The 22,719-nt window shown below is 38.5% G+C and overlaps 1 protein-coding gene across 1 annotated transcript; it reads left to right on the top strand.

Moving 5' to 3' along the window:
• The first annotated feature begins 16,752 nt into the window (after window positions 1-16,752).
• On the top strand, window positions 16,753-22,484 carry LOC124858446 (sialic acid-binding Ig-like lectin 14). Its single transcript, XM_047350493.1, has 6 exons — window positions 16,753-16,855; window positions 17,043-17,423; window positions 21,347-21,649; window positions 21,724-21,981; window positions 22,073-22,139; window positions 22,376-22,484. Exons 1-6 carry the CDS (start codon window positions 16,768-16,770, stop codon window positions 22,467-22,469), a joined length of 1,191 nt encoding a protein of 396 aa, XP_047206449.1. The 5' UTR covers window positions 16,753-16,767; the 3' UTR covers window positions 22,470-22,484.
• The last annotated feature ends 235 nt before the right edge of the window (window positions 22,485-22,719 follow it).

The following is a 22,719-nucleotide window of genomic DNA, read 5'->3' as shown; positions in this document are numbered from 1 at the left end:
CCACATAATGTTTCAAAAAAGAACAAACATCATTTTCTTTAATTTGGCTATTTAAATTTTGAGAGTTGGGGAGAACTTATCACTAGAACCCCTCTTTAATAATCCAATGGTGATAAATGTTCCAATATTTTATCTCTTAGTAATCTGAAATCACCTTGTGTACCTTTGTACTCCTATGTATTCCTTTAATCTTTAAACCCTAAGAAATCAAACAAGGAGACTTGAGTTTGAGCCGACCATCCTCTTACTGTTAAGAGAGCCTTTATTTCTTTTCTTTTCCTAAAATAAAGGATTTTACTTGTCTTTATTCTGTTATAAAAATCCTAACCTTGGTTCCAAAACTAAACTCTTCAGCACCAATCTGTGTCCCCAGAGTAGAAATTTTGAGTATTATTGCATTTCAAAGTCACCAAAATGACTGGAACTCATCATTGGCTTAGATCTATTTTAATAAGTAATCAGCCTACCTTTAATTAAGTCTTATAATTTCATGGACCCAAAATCTATGGCTTACAGGCTTCAGGAGTCCAGGAACCACAAGTTGAGTACTACTGCATTGAACAATGGTGTTAACTTTCTGCAGAGATTGAAGGATTGGCTAAATATATTATTTCTGCTTGGACAATAATCAGATTTAAAATTATTAGTTCACAGCTCCTAATTTACCTCAGATCATATTTGCTCCTAACCCAGTTCATAATAAGCTTCAGACAAACATTATGCTAAAAAGCCAAAAACCAAACAAAAACCAGATCTGTTTTAAAATAAAGAAAAAGCATGCTTAAAAACTTGATACTGTGGTGGAAAATAACTCCACGGTTCTGAAGGCCTTTTCATGCAGAATCTTTTAGGAAACATGAGATTAGTTTAATTTTTGTGTGGTACCATTGTCCAATCAAATTCTTTCTAAATAACCCAATTTTTTCATACTCATTTTAAAGGTTTGTTTTACCAAGGGAAATATGTTTAACAAAACCAATTACTCTCAAAAGTTTTAAAAGTTTTTAGCTGGTGATATCTTAGAAAACAACAAGTGTTTTAATATTTCTGTGCAACACAGAACTGATCAGGTGTCCTTTCCTTCTCCAAAGGGAGAAAAAAGAACCTGCAGAACCAAACCTTTCATAGTTTTTTTGTCAGGACCTGATATAAGGTACAGTGTAAATCAACACGCTGCATGAATCAGAAGAGGGAAGAAAAACCTAATATAACCTCTTCCCAGCAGCTGCTGTGAAAAACAATGAATTTGTACTTTCCATAAGCGTCAGTTAACACTTGCGGACAAAAACTGCACCAAACTGTAAGTACTGTGTCAGAAACTGTATGAAGACCATCTGCAGTAGAACTAAGACTGTTTTAATGAGGTCTCTACCCATTAGATTTATGGGATACAAACTCTGACAACAGAAAATAATATCTGAAGGAGAAACCCATCAGGTTTTACGCATTCGCTGGGTTTTAAAAATACTCCTTCATGAGATCTGTCCTGAGAATAACATAGAAACACATGGTTACTGCTGAGTTTTGGAGATGTTGTAACTTCCTCTGCTTTTAATAACTTTTAATAACTAAAATAATTGACCCTGAATATTCCACGACGAAAGAGAACTTGCTTCTCTGAAAGAATTAACCAGAAAGTATCAAATGTGTTAAGTTATCACCCTTTTAAAGATACTTTTCTAACCCTAAAATAATATTTTAACCCGCTATATCTGTCAACGTCAAGTAAGCATCACATGAGAAGCGGTTAATAAGCGTTCTTCATTGCAGAAAATAGGAAAAGATTTATGCAAATGTGTGTGTGTTTGTACGTTACCCCCATCAGTTTCTTAATCGCTCCAGAGTCAGACTGTCATGGCACACAGTCCTCTATCAGTCCATAAAACAACCAGGCCCTTCCCCGGTCTGTTGGTGAGACATTCAATCATTCTTTGTCCACTTTAACTTCTCCAGGAGGGAGAAAGAAGAAACTTTGCTCCGGTTTCTCTTCTGCCCACATAAGATGTGCTTTCAATATAAATCCAGTGTATCGCTCTTCTGGCTCTTGCAAACAGCATGGATCTTTGTCCATCTCAGAGAATCCGGATTTTCTTCTGAGTTTCGTTTTTTTTCTTGTAGAAAGTCACACTGCGATTTTCAACATGCAGGAAGGCAGATCTCTCTCTTTCAGGCCGTGCTGGAGAAGCGTCTCTGGTGGAGTAGCCTTGGAGAAGGGCAGGTTTCTAAAATCCAGACTCAAAAACGCAGATGTTGAACTTAAATCCCATATATGTGTGTATTTGTGTGTGAGAGAGGCAGAAGAAAAGTTTAGTATAGGTTCAAATTTTTGTACAAATACATATTATCAGTCAGTCAGTCAGTTGTCCCCCTGCCTGTCACTTCCTTCCACAACATGAACTATACTCCTTTCTAAAACAACTTTATTTTCGCATCTCTAATGTCCTTTTTCAATTTTACCTTCTTTACCGACTGATCGCAATATTTAAGACAAACGAAACTTCCTTCAGGAAAGTTTTAACTCTTTAACCCCTTAATTGATGCACTCTGTGCTTTTTAATCTTTTCTTGTTTTTTTTATTTATTTTTTCCATCAACTGTTTTACTTGAAACTTTTTAAACTATTTAACTTATTTACACTCAAACGTCCACGCTGTGAAAAACCAAACTTATCTTCCAAATTAAAGCACATTTAACACAATCATCCCCACTTTTTCCTTTCATTATTTTATAAATCAGAGTCTGAAGAAGGAGACACCCCTGATGCCTCAAGGTTCCGGAACCATTTTTTTTTTTTTACCCGTTCAGCGGCACGTCTGCCCACTGGCTTTTCTCCTTTATGAGGTGTAGAAAATTGCCAAAAACCACCCGCAAAACCCTGTGTTTTGCTTTATCTTATTGTTACCAATAAGAACCTCCCTGCAATTCCTTTTGCAGGGTAACCGGGCCCTCAGCTGATGTCCTCCCTCTCGCAACTCTGGAACCTAATTAATTAGTTAGGAGATGATGGTTAATGTGTAATAAAAATAATAATATACATTATATCATACAGAGCAACTTCTCACCCAGATATATTTGAAGACAAATTGTTCGGATCTAATCAGCCAGACGCCGCAGGCGGACATGAGGACTCCACTACCGTAAAATGGAAGTGGACTGAGGACAACGTCTCCAGGCTGGCCAGGCGTCCGTGTCCCATCCTGCGGTCTCCTCTGGCACGTTAGATCCTGTTCGTGACGCTAAAATTGTTGTGGAATTTTCTTATCAAAGTGGGTAGAAGTTGACTCACAACAAGAGAAAATCCGGACTTTGTCTTATAAGTTTTATTCAAAGGCATTCAGCGTTTGAAGACCCTGACACTGAGGTTAGTCAGTGAAACAGAGCCCCGATCAACATTTACACACAGTATTTATACCAGAACATGACAGTGTTATCTCAACTTCAAAGAGTCTGTGTTTTACGACCCCAGACCCTTCCCGGGTTCAGAGGTGACTAGGTTACCTAGGAACAACCATCTACTCTCCCCGAGGCATCACCCTAACAAATGCCCTTAACCATTAAACTTCTGATAATGGCTTTTACAGCTTCCTCCTCTAACACAGATGTTCACTGGAGTGAGGTAAACCAAAGGTCATACACTGTGGAATGCTTACTGCAAGAATTTCCATCACACAATCTACCATCTGAACCAACAGTTTACTATAATCTGGTAATGCTAAAGCAGTACTGGAAACTAGAACTTGTTTTATGTTGGTAAATGCTTCTTCAGCTTCTACACTCCATTTCAATTTAAACGTCATTTTCAGCTCTTCCTCATACATTAATTTGTTTAATGGAGCTACTATTTCTGCATAATTTGGCACCCAGTTTCTACAATAATTAGTTAGTCCAAGGAAGGACATCATTTGCTTTTTTGTTACTGGTTTTAGAACTTGTAATATTGCAGTCTTTCTTTCTTCTACAATTGTGCGTCCTCCTGCGCTAAGATTATGACCTAAGTATTTAACCTCATTTTTTACACAATTGAAGTTTCTTTTACTGACTTTGTGTCCATCTTCTGCTAAATGTTTTAATAATGCTATAGTGTCATTTTTACAGGTCTCCTCATCAGGAGAGGCTAATAGCACATCATCAACATATAGTAAAACCTGACTACCTCCTGGAGGGTCAGACTTGGCCATACTTGCACTCATTACCTGAGAGTATATAGTTGGACTTTCACAGTAGGCTTGAGGTAGTCTGGTATAAGTATATCTTTGTCCCTCAAAGGTGAATGCAAACCAGAACTGCCTATGTTTCCTGTTGATGGAGCTTGTTTTTTAACTGGAAAAATGGGGGTGTTACATGGTGAATCCTCACATTTTATTATCACCCCTGCAGTTATTAAATCCTTTATTACTGGTTTTATTCCTTCACGAGCATAATATTTCAAAGGGTATTGTTTTACACTGGGCCTGTATTCTGTTTTTGCTCTAATCTGAACAGGTAATGCTCCTTTACTAAACCCACATCAGTAGGGTCTATTGACCATTACTTATCAGGGACTTCATTCAAAAACTGTTCCTCCTGTTTAGTAAGGAATATTTCTCATTGTTGTTTTGTATGCAAATGTATCCCTTCCTGCACTGTCACTGTCCAAAATAATAATTTTCTCATTAATCCTGTGGATGCACTAGTGTCTGTATTCATTATTGTTACAAACCAGTCTGTGACATCTTTTCCCCTCTGCACTATTCTCCCCATATCATGCTACTTGAGTTCTTTATCCTTGAATAAAGATATGTGTGGAGGTGTCCACATTTTGCAGAGCTTCTTAGTGTCTTCCTCTAACACTACTTCAGCAACTGACGTACTCTTCCTTTCTGTATAAACATAAGTTACCATGACTTTTATAGGGGTTACTTTATTTAATACTTCTTCATAAATTTTATCCTGTCCAGGAGTATTTTTATACCACATGGTAATATGTAGATCATCTGGTGTCATTTGATCTTGTAGTCGAGTAATGACATTTCTTCTTTCTGTTAGTAAAGCTGTCCCTACGTCTAGGGGTGGCTTATTCAGAACATCCAGTTAATAGTGGTAATAAGGTGGTCCTACTCCTTTTTTAACATCAACACCCTGATGTTATTTGTCTGTAATCTCCTCTGCTCACTCCTCTCTGACCCCTGGGGTTTTTGTCCTCTGCCTCTACATTTTTCTCTTCCTCTGTTGTTTTAATAATAAACCTGCTCTTCTTCTTCTTCTTGCTGAAAAAAGGTGTTGCCTATTTATTTATTTATTTATTTTTAATATCCTTCATAACTTTTTCTGCATGGAGGGCATGATTAACATAGTCTTCTAGATTTGCTGTGGGGAACCCTATAAAATGTCTCCTCACCCAGGTATTAATTGCATCCCTGGAACCAGCATGTAGTGCATTTTTTTAACTGCTGTTAATAAGCTCCTTGCTTGTCTTCATCTTCTTGTAGACCACTATGTATTTTAAACACTTTTGTCAGTATAATCCTATATTATTCAAAAGGTTATTCCTCTTTTTGTTTCACTCTGGCTATTAAAAAGAGTAAAATATTTTCTAAGGTTACACAGAAAAAAAACCATGTCATGCCATGAACCTCCGTGACACACTGTATCAACAGCCTTCAGCGTCTCAAAACAATAATAATAAAAAATAAACACAAATAAAACACACATGAGGTACAGCCATGGTGGGGATGGATTTATTCACCAAAGGGACTCATTTTAGCCCATCTTATCCTGTTCGAACCTCATCAGATCTTTGGTACAAAACAAAAACTTTCCACCTACTCTTTTACTCCCCTTCTTCTGTCCTGCTATTCCACTTTGCAAGTCTATCAAAAATCACTTCTTAGCCCTCTGACCTTTTCTGCTTTCCACAAAAACGTCCATTCTTATCTCCTGCATCACATCTCTCTCTTTTTAGTTATTTTTAAGCAATTATCTACATCCTCATAACCTTCTTTGTCCATTTTTCTTAAATCACGTTTACTTTTAATGTACTTTTAATTATTGTATCCTATAGATCACCTAATTTTTTAGAGTTTAAACGACCATCATAATGATATGTGGTTATCCATTTATCTAAATGTTTTAATTTGAATATTTTAATTTGATCCTGTGCTTCCATAAATTTCCAATCTTTACATTATTATTCATTTTAGTGTATTTAAATCACCCTTTTCCCATTTTTCTTTATTTAAATTTGGTCCAGCATATAAATACCTAGGGTATTCTAAATACTGGATTATTCTGCTCAGTAGGGTGACAGAAAAATCTCCTTTTGTGGTAATTCTCACTTCAACTCTTTCGAGTGGAGAATTCTTGCCTTTGCATCCACAAAAGTTAGTCACTAACAATCCCACTGCTTTTGGTATGAGGCAAAACCTAGTAGTTTAAATCCTCCATTCATTTCTCACATACACACATTTAAACGCGGATTTTTTCGAAGTATTTTTTGTTGTTTAAAATACTTAAACGCAAATTTTACTTAGTATTTTTTTCTTGTGTAAAATACTTAAACGCAGACTCCGCCGTTCTGGAAGCACGGAATTTTAGTATTACTTTCTTAATACTTAAGAGGACTCTGTCGTCCCCTATAACCACGGAATTTTCAGTATTTTTACTAATACTTCAAGCAGAACTCCGGCGCACTGCTGTTAACCTGTTAGGGCCAAGGATTCACAGGGTTTGTTTACTTCACGCAATGACCCCCAGTCATTCGTCACACTTTTGTTTTAAATCCAGATTCAACTCACCACTTTGTCTTCTCCTCTCTCTCAGAGTTCCGTCAGCCATCAGACTCCAGCGGGCGGGCCGAAATCCAGTCCCGGAAAGGGTCTGTGTGTCTCCCTGTTGAAGACAGTCGTGCGCACGGTCTTTTCCTGGAGTCTACCGACCCGCTGGAATCATCAGGCGTAGTTGGAATCCGGCTCGAAAGGACTAAATTAATGTCAGGTTTAACCAACCTAACAATACTTATAACAACACAAAAAGAAAAGAGAGACAAAGTATTAGTTTCTTTTACTCGCTTTGCGAGGAGAAACGGTCAAGATATGCTCAGTTACAGATCTCGCACCGCTCTGAACAGCATCTGTCCGCCTCCTCTTTTTATTGTCTTTCGGGGGTCCCTAGTTTACAAAAACATTGTTCTCTAAAGGATGGGGGAAAACAACAACTGCATCGTAAACAGGTCATAAACAGCTTTATACATTAACAACACATTTCCCACAGTCTCCTCCAACTTGTAGGGTCAGTTGTGCCTTTTGTTGAGTGTAATCAGTCTTCATCTTTATGACCTCCTCAACTGGACTGCTTCCTTCTCTGCTAGTTCAGCTTCTATTTATGATCTTTGCCTGCAGACAAACTCACACATCCTTTACTCACACATACATTATGAAAGGTTATGAGATCAAATAGTCAAGTTAAAGAATAGGAGAAAATATAAGATAAATCTATATTCAATTATTCCAACAGTTAGCTGTAGCTAACCATTGTTCACTGTGGATGCTTTCTTCAAACTTTGCCGCCCCAGACAGCTTTTCCTACGCATGGTCAGAGGTTAGGTTTGGGCAGAATAATGTAGAAGTGATTTAGATTGAAATGATCTAAACATTTTCATTTTATGAAGTTTGGTTTTGTTTGTGTGAAACTCAGCTATCTTGGTGCTAGCAGAGTATCTGCAGCACACGTGTTCAGGTTGTGTTCTTTGTATGTATGTTTTTAAAGTTAAGACAAACTTTATTTAAAGGGTGATTTTAAACAGAAGGTTGATCATAACGCGCCGTCTGAGCTTATGCATTTGAACCTTTTTATTAACCCTGGTATTTTAAAGGCATGTGTTTTGATTCTGGTGCTAAGCTATCAGCTTCTTTTGTTAGCTCAACTGCTAACCGGTAAGAACACGTGCTTGCTACTAAAGAGTATTTAACAGAAAGGTTGTTAGTTTTCAAGCTAGTGAATAATAGTCCCTGAACATCATTTTACTAAATTTGATAACTAAGTAAACACCATTAAGCCCCATTTCTCCAGAAAGATTTGGCTCTTTTACAAAATACTCCCTTAATAATATTTCTTTAAATATTATTTTAATAAATAAAGGCAGCTAATTAAACACCATTGAGAAATGGTTATCCAGAAGGTTGGTTTTATTCAGCAGATCATTATTTAAAACATTATTTTATTAAAAAAATATTTGACCTGATCTTGCATTGTGAAGGGTTGTCTAAATGTTGCTGATTATTGCCTAAGTTAGTTCCAAGACTAACTTAACTTCATTTCCAGATTCTTCAAGATAATCCTTGGTTCTCAAACATAAACATTGCATGGTAATGTTGCATCACTCTTTTTGGTCATGAATTTCCAACCATCTTTGATCAACTTGTTTATATTGTACATAGCCCATTAGTTTTTGTTATTCTTTAATTCTGCTTGGTAGTTTAGCTGGATTATTTTAGCATAGTAAAGAGTTTGTTGATTGAAATATGTTTGACTTTGAGTTGACTTATTTTTGTTAATAAATTCTTGTATTTTAAGAAATTGTGTGAATTCATTCCATATATGTGCAGAGTTTTGCTGTTCAATAATGTCAGAGCTCGTCTTACACCTTTCTATTTTGTCCTAATACCATCGCCTTACTGGGCTGGTATTCACTGGACAGCCCTTAACACACCGAAATATTATTTGATAAAATATTACAATATTAATATTAAATATGAAATAATATTCTCAGATTCATATTTACAACAACTGTTCCTTACCTTGCCTTGCCTTGCCTTGCCTTAACCTTAACCTTACATAAATTCTCTACCTCTGAGGCCTTCACAGAGCAGCTGTAGTTGTACTGACATTATATTACACACAGGTGGACTTTAGTCATTAGCAATCATTAGGCAACTTCTGAAGGACACTGCTGAATACCTTTGCACACTGCACTATTCAGATTTTTATTTGTAAATAATGTTTGAAATCATGTTTAATTTTTTGTTCCACTTCACAATTGTATACCAATTTGTGTTGGTCTTTCACATAAAATTCCTATAAAATATATTTTTTTTTGTGGTTGTAATGTGACGATATGTGGAAACGTTCAAGGGGTATGAATACTTTTACAAGCCACTGTACATGTAAAATTATACAAATATATGTAACCTTTTGTAAATGTATGCAAAATTCTGATACTATGTTAGCCTGATAAGCCATATAATAGAGAACAAAGTAAACCTCTTAAACAGAAATGTTATCATTGATGGTATGATACATTGTTTTTCATTAATTTATTGAGTGGAAATAACTTGTTGGAAGGGGTTGAGAATATGGGGAAGTTTAAATAGGAAAACCTTTGGTTACTGAGCAGTGTTATATTATTTCAGCTTTTTATTGTTACCAATACATGATAAAATCTCCAAGTTTCCTCTAGATTAAATGAAATGATCAGACACCAAACATTATTCCTCATGTACTACATCACCCACAATGCCACATTAAGTATGCATGCCCAGTTTTCTCATCAGATCAGTGTCTGTTAATAGCAACTGCTAGGTGGCAGAAGACTCACACAGCTGTGATGCAGCAAGTCAGAGGAGTTCAGAGTTTCTCAGTTTGATTCGGAGAGCCTCCTAGAGCCTCCGCCCTAACCTTTCTGTTTAGTGCTGCTTTATAAAAGTGTATTTTAAACAGGTTAGGCTGTTAGAGCAGACGTACAGTTCAGTATCTGTGTTGTGTAAAGAGGATTTGCTGAGTTTCCTAAACTAAAACAGTCTTTAAGTGGAATGGTTTGTATAATAATTACCTTACTAATTCCTAAATTAAAAACGTTTTTAAAAGGTACGGTATGCACCTCTGAATTTGTTTTGCTACTGCCAGCAGAAGAAGAAGAAGCAGCAGCACTAGCGCCAAGATGATGGACCAAGAGCATATATTAATGACATTAAGACATATATAAACTTTTTAACATTACCTGGCTTTGTACCGTAGTTTCTTGGTCTTCTTTTTCTTATAGTGGCGGTGCGCAACAAATTCAGAGGTGCATATCGCCACCTACTCTACATCATTGTTTAACTCCACCCACTATATTCTATGTTTTAGTTTATTTCATAAAAATAAGATCAATACTTTATTTAGAATACTCTTGATTTACATTTACTGGCGGTAAGGAGTGACAGCGCATGCGTAATGCGAATCGACTAACTCTGTGCTCCACTAACCAGCCTGAGATCACGTGACACCAAGTAATGTAAATTTGTATTCTCATAGAAAAGAAATCGTATTCACAAACTGTTATAGCATATTGTATTCATAAAGAATAAAACGCAACTGTAAACTTGAACTTTGTGTTTGTAATTTCTTGAAGCTGTAACATTTTATTTTGTATTATTATAGAAAAAATATACAATACCTCTTTTGGATTTTACTTATGCGCAACTATTGACTAATATGCACACATTCCGTCTTTACATACACATTGTTTTTGACAGTGTTAAACAATCCGTTAAAGGATGAGTTAGCATTAATCGACGAGCCCAAGACTTTGAATGGACTAATCAATTTAGCTGTCACACTCGATAATCGAATGAGGGAGAGAAAAAGATCCCAGCTTGAACAGAGCACCGTCAAGATCCGTCCTCCTAGTTAAATCGCTGAAACATCTGGCCCCACCTCAGTTTCACATATTACAGAAATAGAACCCATGCAGATAGGGCGGACTCAACTTTCCCCAGAGGAAAGATTGAGACGCAGCCAGACTAATCAGTGTTTCTACCGTGGCTCATCTGAGCATCTCCTGGCTGACTGCTCTATTCGTCCCAAGGGAACAAAAGGCCAGATCCGTCAGTAAGTAAGGGGAGACTGACGGACCGTCCACTTACCCCTAGACTCTGTTTACCGGCCACAATAATTTCACACCGCCCTTTTCAGAACCTATCTGCCCTTATTGACTCGGGTAGTGATCAGAACCTTATTGATCAGAGGTTAGTTAATGAAGCACAGATCGAGACTGAGCCACTTTCTGCACCCCAGTTAGTGTCCTCATTAGATGGACAAAAGTTACCACGAATCACTCATCATACCAAACCTTTGATATTAATCCTTTCTGGAAATCATAGGGAGGAGATATTTTTTTTTGTGTTTCCCATTGCTTTAAATTCCGTTGTTTTAGGTTTTCCTTGGCTAAAAAAAAGACAATCCTCACATTAACTGGGCAGAGAACCGAATTGAATCCTGGTCCACTAACTGTCATTCCTCTTGCCTACAGTCAGCAGTCACCTCACTCAACTCTGATTCAGCTCCTGCAGAAAATGAGATTTCCGATCTCTCAAACGTCCCTCCTGAGAACCATGATCTGAGGTTAGTGTTTAGCAAATCCAAGGCTTTATCATTGCCTCCACATAGACCATATGACTGTGCCATCGACTTGCTTCCCGGAGCCCCCCTGCCTTCCAGTAGGCTTTATATCTCAGGACCCGAGAGAAAGGTTATGGAGGATTATATTAATGAGTCACTGGTAACTGGGTTAATTCGCCACTCCTCTTCTCCACTCGGAGCAGGGTTTTTCTTTGTAGGAAAGAAGGATGGCTCACTCTGCCCATGTATCGACTATAGGGGATTAAATCAAATCACTGTAAAAAATAAGTATCCTCTTCCACTCCTTTCCTCTGCTTTTGAACCAGTTCATGGCTCAACCATCTTTTCTAAGTTAGATCTCCGTAATGCCTATCACTTAGTTAGGATCCGCCAGGGGGACGAATGGAAGACCGCCTTCAAGACCCCGTTAGGAAGTTTTGAATACTTGGTTATGCCTTTTGGACTGTGTAACGCACCAGCAGTGTTTCAATCACTAATTAATGATGTCCTTAGAGACTTTTTGAACGTTTTTGTTTTCGTCTACCTTGAGGACATCCTGATTTATTCTAAGGACATTAAAGAACACATTCGTCACATCCGTCTAGTCTTCCAGAGACTTTTGGAAAATAGACTGTTTGTGAAAGCTGAAAAGTGTGAATTTCATAAGACATCTGTCACATTTTTAAGCTACATCCTGGAGGGTGGACAGGTTTGCTCGGACCCCGAGAAGATCAAGGCAGTACTAGAGTGGCCTGTCCCGGACTCCCGCAAACAGTTACAATGGCTCCTTGGATTTGCGAACTTTTATAGAAGGTTCATCAAGAACTTCAGCTTAATAACTGCCCCTCTCACTGCACTGACCTCCACTAAAATAGGATTTTCCTAGACACCAGAGGCAGATAAGGCTTTTCGGACCTTAAAAGAGAGGTTTTCTCAGGCTCCCATACTGGTTCACCCCAACTCCTCCAGACAGTTTATTTTGGAGGTCGACGCCTCAGATACAGGGGTTGGAGCCGTACTTTCTCAGCACTCGTCCTTTGATGAAAAACTCCACCCATGTGCCTTCTTTTCTCGTCACCTAACAAACACTGAACAGAATTACGATGTGGGAGATAGAGAGCTACTTGCAATCAAGTTAGCTCTCGAAGAATGGAGACATTGGCTAGAGGGAGCTAAACACCCCATCTTAGTATGGACCGATCATAAGAATCTGGCTTACTTGCAATCAGCCAATAGACTTAACTCACGCCAATCACATTGGTCACTGTTTTTCTCTCGTTTTGATCTCACCATCTCTTACAGGCCTGGCTCAAAGAACCTCAAACCAGACGCTCTTTCCCGGCTTTACTCATTAGACACCACCGAGAAAGAGGCAGAACCCATTGTGCCATCCCACTGGACCTTTGGAGCCGTAGTTAGGGAGGTGGAGGAACTGGTAAACCAAGCCCAACATAACGAACCAGACCCAGGCACTGGCCCTACCAACAGGATTTATGTTCCCACATCTGTTAGGTTTAGGTTAATCCGTTGGTTTCATACAGCAAAATTCTCAGGTCACCCAGGGGTTAGCAGAACCATCTCACTCATCTCCAGGCGATTTTGGTGGCCATCCCTTCACAGGGATGTTAAGGAGTATGTGCAGGCTTGCTCAATCTGTGCCAGGCAAAAATCGAGCAATCAGCCTTCTTATGGGTTACTCCAGCCTCTCAGCACTCCCAAACGCCCGAGGTCTCACATTGCTTTAGATTTTGTAACTGGGTTACCCATATCAAAGGGAAATACGGTCATTCTCACGATAGAAGATCATTTTTCTAAGTCCTGCCTCCTCGTCCCATTAAGAAAACTTCCATCTGCCTTCCAAACAGCCCAGTTGTTAGTTCAGCATGATTTTCGCCTCCATGGCACACCCCAGGACATTCTGTCAGATCGTGATCCCCAATTCATATCTCCGGTTTGGAAACAGTTTTGTTTGGCTCTTGGAGCCAAAGTCTCTTTGACGTCTGATTACCACCCCCCATCTAATGGTCAGACCGAACGCATGAACCATCAGATGGAGTCCATACTCAGATGCATGACCGCTACTGAACCTCTGGACTGGTGTATTTATCTCCCTGGGTTGAATACGCTATCAATTCCCAAGTCTCATCCGCTACTGGTCTCTCACCCTTTGAGGTATCCTGTGCCTTGTTTGTCTGTTTGGTGCTGTTTCTGTTCTTAGCCTCTAGATGGCGATGGAACCGGAGGAGAGGTGACAGGTGTTCTCTATCTCCTTGATGATCTGCTGAGGAGTATTTAAGGAGGAGGCTGCCAACAACTCACTGCCAGAGTGTTGCCCTTTGTGGTACAACTCAAGCCACACTACCTTTGCCTTTGCCTTTGCCTTGATCTTACTTTGCTTTGTGTAATTTTGGATTTGTTGCCTTGCAGGTTACCTAAACCTGACCTTGCCTCCAGCATCGAACACTGCCTGGATTACCGTCTTCTGGAAAGAAACTATCCAGCTCCATGAACCAAGACTCAAGCCTCCAGTTACCTCATTGGATCATACCAGCTGGCAGCCTCCTGATTCCTTCGTTCCGTGGATCTCCCTCTGCGAACCCTGTCCACCCTCCTTCTTCCATTGCACCAACTACAGAAACTCTAGGACCATCTATCATCCTGGCACACCAGTGTTCATTGTCTCCAGTCCCACGGGTAAACAACATCCTGGTCTCTCCACCCCCCTCTGGCGGATCTCTCCTTCAAATCAGTAAGGCAGAATTATCATTTGAGAATATAGGTCCAGAGTTTCCCCTTACTTACGGTTCTGTTTATTTTACAATTGGTATCCTGGTTCCAGTCTTCTGCACATTTCAACATACTGTTGATAAACTCCTTACCGTTAAACTCTCTCTCCTGAATTGCTTTCTGCATGTGGGTCAAATCCGTTCGAAACATTATGACAATAGGCTTCCATGCACACACAGACCACCACTCAAATTCAGGCCTCCACCCAAACATAGATTTGCATGTGAATACAGGCCTCCATACAAATGAAAGACTTCCCCTTTAAGTGCGGGGGGGACACTCCCAGACATACGCAGGCCTCTATCCAACTACAGGAGTCAGTGCTATCAGAGGCCCTTGGCAGAACCTCTAACTCCAACTGTTTTCTCATATATGTCAATACATGCAAGATTTTCAAAATATATGTAATTTTTTGTCATAAAAAGACCCCCCGAAAATATCAAGAAAAAAACAAGCTGTTTTTGTAAAAGACAATTAACAAAACCAGAAAAATTGCTTTGGTTTACAAAAACCCTTAAACAGAAAAACACCAAAGCAAGGGAGAAAACAATAAAATAAAATAATGTAAATTTAGTTTTTTTGGTATTTTGTTTTTCTGATTATATCCTTCGTTATTCAGTCTTTCTTTGGAAAAGTCTTTAAAAAACATTGCTGCTCCACCCAAACTCAGGCCTCAATGTAAATACAGTCCTCCACCCAAACAGACGAGTTCCACTATCAGACGCACTTGGCGGAAGTTCTGAATCTAATTGTTTTCACATGTAAATATTTAAATATATGTGAGATGTTATAAATATATGTAAAAAATTTCCCTCTGGGAGGAGTCTGTGATCCATCAGGACTAAACCTGTTACATACTGAACACATCTTGATACATTAATTTAGATATGTTGGGAATAAACTTTCTTATTATTCTCATAGATGAGCTTTTACACACACACCAAAATGATAAAGTATAAATTTGAACATTTTATACTTTTGTTAGGATATGGATAAAAAATCTCATTGATGTACATTACAATGACAAGTGGCCTACGGTGTGTACATCAAGTTTATTAAATTGGGTTTGATTGTGGACTAGTCTAACCGGGTTCATTAGAATGCTGCAGCAACACTTAGATTAAGGATTGGACACCTGCTATTACATACCGTACCAGATAGACACCAGAATGGTGACACAAAGTCTACAGATAAACACGGAGGGAGTTTTCATCTCCTATGTGGGAGTACCAGATATAAAACTACATGTCACTTTCCGTAGGAGGTCCGAGGCGTCTAACCGCCAACAGGGTGCGATAGCTCGGACAGGCTTCTTATAAAGACTCAACAGTAAACCAATATGTTTTTCACAGTTTAAAGGAAGTTTACTGAAATAAAGTTTATAGTCACTCTTCCGGTTCATCAGCTTTAGCCTATTTTTAAATGTTGGCATCCCTTCTCTGCTTCTATTGTCACTTCATGACTCCGTCCAATCAGGTATTGCTCCTGTTTTTGAAACTTGTTTCCTTTTCTCCTTTCTGTCTCCTCTTGTTGCCTGATATGTTTCAGCCTCTGGTTGCAGACTAAACTGCATCAGCAGCATTTAGACTCCAGAGCTCCTGCTTAAAGTCTGATGAAAACTAAGGTTTAATAGTGGCCAGAAATCAGATTGATTGCATCAAATAAATGCTTAAGTTATAAAAGTACTTTTGAAAACAACAAGAACGTAGTTATGAAGTTAACTCTATTATAGTACAGTGACAAAGTATTGATTCTATGAGACTTTCCATCCCTCAACCAAAGTGTTAGGACAAAGTGGTGAGATGTGAACTGATAGCTGTTCAAAATACTGAGAAAAGCTGAAAAGTTGAAGTGAAAAAGAGAAGCTGGTTTATCAGTTCTGCAGGAGGTTCACAGAGACAAACTGCACTGAGGTTTTAAATAAAACACGTCCTCACGCTGTTTATATTTTCTATGTTCTTTTGGTATTAGTATCTTTGTGATTAAACTTATTAACTATCATAGCTAACGGGAACTGAGAAATAATTAGTTATATTCAGTAAGTGACTGAGTTGTGTCTGAAATCGTACGTCATGAGATTACCTCATGATGTTAAAATAATTAGAAAGATCTTACTTCCTCTTTGACAAAGCATGAAGGCTGAAGACTCATTTAAGTAAACTTCTGTTAACAGAGAAGGTGGCTGTTTATTCTGCTGCTGATCAACTGGTTTAAACAGATCAACTGGTTTTAAAACCAAACTTTGTTCCTTTTAACCACAGAAGTTCTGGTAAGTTTACGCTGCTGATTCTGAACATTTAACTAAATATTTCATCATGCTTTGTCATTTATACATTTTATCAAATAAAATCCATTATATATTTAAGTGTCTGAGTTTTCTACTATCAATAAATATTCTTAATGTCTTCTTTGAAGTTTTATCTGATTTGAGTGTCGGGAAACATTTAAAGAGCAACCTTGTAGTTGATCCTAATTTCTCCTTCTTACACTTAACAAGCCTTGCTCTGTGTGTTAAACTTATGGGTGAAATGTGTGCAGGACATTCAAAGTTGCTTTGTTAGGAGCTAAAACTCTAATTTTAGACCTACTTTAATAAATCACCTAAATGTTTTATTTCCAGTCTGAGATGAAGATGGACGATCAGAGTCTGATGGCAGCTCTGTCTGAGAACGTGTTGACAGTCAACATGTTACTGATTGTCTTCTTCCTTCCAGGTGAGCTGTTTGTTCACCTCCTTTCATTTGGAGACATCACATAAATCATTTCTGAAATATTTGATCCTGATATTGTTTAAATGCTCCACATGTAACCTGCTGCAGCTGAACTGGAGTTTGTGGATCATGAACTTTTTCTGTACAGATTTTGCTTCACATTATGTTCATTACTGGTCTGATTTTACAGGTGTTTTGGCTGATTGTGGTGATCTAAAACCAGCTCTGTTCATCACTACACCAAAGAAGATTGAAGCACTGAATGGATCTTGTTTGCACATCCCATGTAGCTTTAATACAAAAGAAAAATCATTTAACAGCAGCAGAACTATTTATGGTATCTGGATGAAACATAAAGCAAGTTTTGGCAATCCAGCTTCTTCTATTTTCAACAGCAGTGGGTCAGTTAACACCTATTCTCTGAATATTACTGGAAACCTCAGAGAGAAAAACTGCATCACTCTGTTTCCTGATTTAAAAACCAATTATACAGACAAATACTTCTTCAGAGTTGAGAACGGGCCGTTCAGAGCAACAGCTTGTGCCGATCCTCTTCAGATAACAGTTAAAGGTAAAATATCTTTTATTTTATAAATCTATGAGATTATTGTTCAGGGTCACAATAAGAGTAACTCTGGTTTTATAGAAAATAATCTCAATAATTTACTGTTTAACTAAAAATCTACTGCATGATTATCAACAATATCATTTGAGTTTAAAGTTGAATAGATGTTTTTCTGCATACAGTTATGAGTATCTTTGGGGTTTTTAAGCATGCTTTTAATTTGCTTTTTTTCTCAAGGTCTAAAGATTTTACTACCTAAAATTTAATTAAATTTGAAAACTAGGAATCGAGAGCACAAATTTTAATGTAATTCAGTTTTTTTTTCCTATATCCAAGAGGTTCACTTATAATCAACAACTAGATGTCATGATCTGCCTGTGTTAGGTTCTGAGTTTGAGTTCCTAGTCTGTTTTCTCTTCTTATGTTCTCCTGTTTTGCTTTTCTAGTTCATGTTTAGATTCATCATTTCATTCCTGTGTTTAGATTACTTTCTTGCAAGAATGTAGGAATTAGATAAACATTGTGGGGGGACACATATTAGAAACCTTACAGATCTGTAAATGGTTTAAACATGTTTTATTGGTCAAAAATGCCTCAAACTCTTGATATTCCTGCATGGCATTATGACATATGATAATATACAATATCTTTACTTACAAAAAACAAAAAAGCAACATCTGTTGAGGCTTCTCTTATACATAAAGATGATTGGCAGATGTGTTTAGGCTCATATGCTGTCAGTGTGTCAAATCTGTTAATAGCATAGCTTAACCCTGTCTTTAAAAGTGTTCACTGATTTGTTTTAAGACCTTGTCACCAGCCCTGTATCATCCTCATTTTCTGTTTGTGCTGCTGCATTGCTGCTCCTAAACATACAAAATAGCTTCAGAGATGCATGTCTAAGGTACCACTTTTGAGCATGAAGGTGGCACATATTAAGAATAAATGAGGAAATAATTAAACCTCTCGGTTGCTATGGGCATTTCACCGTATAAATGTGCAGAACACTTGTTTTAGTGTAGCTGATAACTTATATCCTAAACAAAAACCTTTACTGTACGGTGGAAATAATGACTAACAAATGATCTTAAAAAAATCAACCTGACATCAGTCCTCATCTGTTCTCCTTTCTAGATCTATTCTATCAATAATGTGATTTTTAAACCCCCCAGCCTGAAGCTCCCCCTGGCTCTAATAAAATGTTTATCACTAATCATTTAAGACCTCACTTGAGCTTCCTCCGTCTCTACACCTTTTATTGCTTCAACTGCCTCTACTTATGTACTATCATTCTCCTGGTAAGACATTATTGCACATAATATCTAATATAATGTCAGACATGATAAATAGCCGAGTATGATTAGGTGTTGACTTCGTGATGTGCAACCGTTATTCACTGACGTTACTCTTAAGAAAACAAAGTTAGTCCTGCTGTTGTTTAAGCCTTTTCTGTGGTGGTGGCATTTTGCTGAAATAAGATGACAAAGCATTTTTGGAGAGCTACATGGTGTCACAGTTGGTAGCATTGTGACCTTGCAGCAAGAAGGTCCTGGGTTTGACTTTGGCTGGGGGTCTTTCTGCATGGAGTTGCTCTCCCTGTGCATGCGTGGGTTCTCACTGGGTACTCCAGCTTCTTCCCACAGTCGAAAGACATGCCTGTTAGGTTAATTGGTCTCTCTAAATTGCCCTTAGCTGGGTGAATGAGTGTGTGCTTGGTTGTTTGTGTGTTGCCCTGCGATGTACTGGCGACCTGTCCAAGGTGTACCCTGCCTCCCGCCCATAGACTGCTGGAGATAAGCACCAGCTTCCCCGTGATCCACTATGGAAAAAGTGGTATAGAAAATGATTGACTGACTAACATTTTTTGGATGGTGTTGATGTTACTTGGGAAGCCTGACAAAGGTAGCAGTTCAATAATGGACGGGTGCCCATCCCAGGATTAAGATGATGCTATGGTAAAGATATGGTACGTTAAAGATAAAGATATGGTGTCTAAATATTAATGTTAACCAAAAACAAGATGTTATAAACCAGCCATATTCATGACAACATTCCCTACAGGCAGTTTTAGCTCATTCTGAGGTCTCTGATCAGACTGCAGCTGATACCACAGTCTCCCGCGTCTGCCCCGCTTCAAATGCGCCTATCTCCAATATTGGAGACTGGTTCCTATGCCTTTACTTTCTTGGATTCCTGTGTCAATGTGTTAGGTTGTCTGTGTAGATCTGGTTCCTCCCTTTTTTATGTTAATGTTTATGTCATTGTTTCATGTTGTTCATGTTCTGTTCATGATGTTTTGTTATTCCTCTGGTCTCCCTGCTCTTCTGTGCTAATTAGCCATCCTTCTTCAGTTGCCTGCTTTCTCTTTCTCTCCAGCTGCTCCTGATTTCCCCGCAATTGGCTCCCTGTTTTCATTGGTCCATTGTCCACCCTTCCTCATCATTTAATCTCTGTGTCTTTTGCATGCGACTGAATCCTCCTGTTTGTCATGCCTGGTTGTTCCATGCATGTTTACTGCCCTGATTTATACAAGCCTTTTTAATCTGCCTGTGATCCATGACCTGGGATAATTGTAAGTTCCTGTTTTCCCTATTATTAAATAACGAGTGATGTCGAAATGAAGCCTCTTGAAGCAGTGAGGCTTTCCATCCAATTGCTCGACTCATGAGCCGAGGCGTCAAGATGCTTCGTTTGCTCTATTTCACCATCAAGTGGACAACAAATGTAAAACAGGCAGAGTGAATATAATGTGCATTTCTTGCGTTAAGCATTAAATTGACTTAATATATGAAAGGTATTTGTGATGCCAATAAATTCTGAAAATGGCAATATGGCATCAATTTGATTTTAATCTGTCTTTATGATACAATGACTGGATCAAAAGGAAAAGTGGAAACAAATATGGAAGATGGTTGTAATGGGAATTTTCTTATGTTAGTTATGTCTATAATGCTTATAATAATGCACTTTATTTAATTAGGTAAAGCCTCCTTGAGATTAAAACTTTATTTTCCAAGATAAATGTATACAAGTATGTTCTCTAACTAGGACCTAAACCTAACCCAGACAACGGAGGTGAAAGCACCAAATCTTAACCATTAGACCACCAATCACTGCAAATAAAGCTGGTGAGCAATAAAAGCAACTGCAATTTTATACAAGTTGTGATAACCATTTTTCTGTTCGTTCCAATATTCCCTTCTTTCTTGCTGATTCTAAAGCAAAAAAAGACGCTCAAATAGATTGCTAAAGCACACACAATATGATCCCAAGGCAACTAAATGTGAGTGGAAATCAGTAGCGATGTGCTACCAGTGTTGCCAGATTTTGTGTGAGAAACAAGCAACCAGCTCTATGAAAACAACCCCCAAAATAGCGCAATAGGCAACCCACCTCTGTGTAAAACAGATACATTTATTATGGCATTATACATAAGCAACGGCAAAATAATGCTAAACACTTTCAGCATAAACTATTGAATAACTTAAATTCTTTGAATTACTTTTAAACTCCTTTCCTGATCAAAGGAAACAGCATAATGACAGTAAACACCGTCAACAAAAAAACTTTTAAACTCTGTTTAGAAAAAAAGGCACGGTGAGCACGTATTTCACACTTGCAGAATCAGAAGGGAGACAAACCTCTCTCAAGACCTTGAACGTCACCACATACGTGATCGACAAAAGCCTCGACACGATCTTCAACAAAACTCTGCCTGGTTCACTCGACACACGCTCTGAAGCATTATCACACTGGACACATCACTATAAATAACTCTTAAACTCACCATGCGGCTTCATCGCTGTTTTGCACCTTTGGTCCAACACAACTCCAGCATTTCCTGACACCTGGCAGATGGTTGAAACTCTGAACTCAAATAAATTCTGACTTGTTCACACTAAAATTGTGTATCTGATGTGAATCCCCAGATTCTCCTTGGAGTCCCAGCATTAACATCTCTGGTGGTGATCTGAAGGAGCATCAGTCTGTCACTATAACCTGCTCAGCTTTGACTCCCTGTCCACACTCACCTCCTGAACTCACCTGGAATCTCCAACAAGACTCTCACAGACAAACAGAGAAAAACACAGATGGAACCTTTACAACTAAAATCCAGGAGAACATCACTCTGTCAGACACACATGATGGATACAACATCAGATGTTCTGCCAGATATCCTGTGAATGGAGGAAACAAGACAGCAGAGACAGCAGTGACTCTCAGTGTTTCATGTAAGTGATCCTGTCAGCACGTCATGGTTCAGCTTTTTCTGATCAATAAACTTAATGTGTCCCATTTTCCTCAGATGCTCCTAGAAACACCTCAGCATCCATCAGTCCATCAGGTTTGGTGTCAGCAGGTAGCTGGGTGGAGCTGAACTGCTCCAGCAGAGCCAAGCCTCCTGCCAGCTTCACCTGGTTCAGGAACAGCAAACATGGAGCCATTAATGTATCTGTGGGGCAGGTTTACAGCTTCAATGTTACTGAGGGAGGAGAGTTTTACTGTGTGGCTACAAATGATCTGGCTAATGAGACGTCATCAGTGATCCTACTTAATACTAAGGGTAACTGGAGTCAACTTAATGACATTATTAAAAGTAGACGCTCATGTTTTTGACATTTGTTAAACTGTGTTTTTCTGTGATTTGGCAAAAGGAAATCCTGTCTTTGTTGCAATCGTAGTTGGAGTCATTTGGTTCATCTGCCTGGTTCTTTCTGTTTGGTGAGTATCAGAATTTAAAACAATAAATTTAATTTAAGGAATGATAATGAGGTTTTATTTAAACCTTCAGATGAATTTCTAAACTAGTTCTTTATATTTAGTGCAGAGCTGAACCTGGTCTGATGTTATTAATGGTCGTCCTCTCATGTCTGTTTCAGATCCATCTTAACTCTCAGTCTTTTTGTATCTCCTGAAACACAGCAGATTTATTCTGACAGCTCTCTAATGTCTTCTAGGTACTTCAAGTCCAAATGTCCAACTCCACAACAGACTCGGGTGGGGTACTTTTCATCTTCTGTATGCAGCAAGTTTTTATCTGCAGGTTTGTGACAACATTTGCTAAACAAGAAATATCTCTTTTTCCCACAGACCCAAACATGCCAGGAGGTTGCTGTTCAAGCCAATGAAACAGAGGAAGAACATTATTATGGAAATGTAGCCTTCCTCCAGAGGCGGCCTTAAGCTTCCTCAGTCTCAGTGCAGGACAATGGCCAGCAGGAGACATTGTACTCTCAGGTCAAAGTGTCTGATGACAGTCCAGAGGATCTCTATGCACAAGTGAAGAAGAGAACTTCTGTCA

Source organism: Girardinichthys multiradiatus, chromosome 21 (genome assembly GCF_021462225.1).
Source record: "Girardinichthys multiradiatus isolate DD_20200921_A chromosome 21, DD_fGirMul_XY1, whole genome shotgun sequence".
Taxonomy (NCBI): domain Eukaryota; kingdom Metazoa; phylum Chordata; class Actinopteri; order Cyprinodontiformes; family Goodeidae; genus Girardinichthys; species Girardinichthys multiradiatus.
The sequence above is the reverse complement of the archived record's forward strand: the minus strand, read 5'-3'. Positions and strand labels throughout refer to the sequence as shown.

Excerpts from the sequence above, each read along its gene's own strand:
- LOC124858446 (XM_047350493.1), top strand. The coding sequence starts at position 16,768 with ATGAAGATGGACGATCAGAGTCTGATGGCAGCTCTGTCTGAGAACGTG. Across the intron at positions 17,424-21,346 it reads TCTTCAGATAACAGTTAAAG|ATTCTCCTTGGAGTCCCAGC; the intron begins GTAAAATATCTT and ends GTGAATCCCCAG. Across the intron at positions 21,650-21,723 it reads AGTGACTCTCAGTGTTTCAT|ATGCTCCTAGAAACACCTCA; the intron begins GTAAGTGATCCT and ends CATTTTCCTCAG.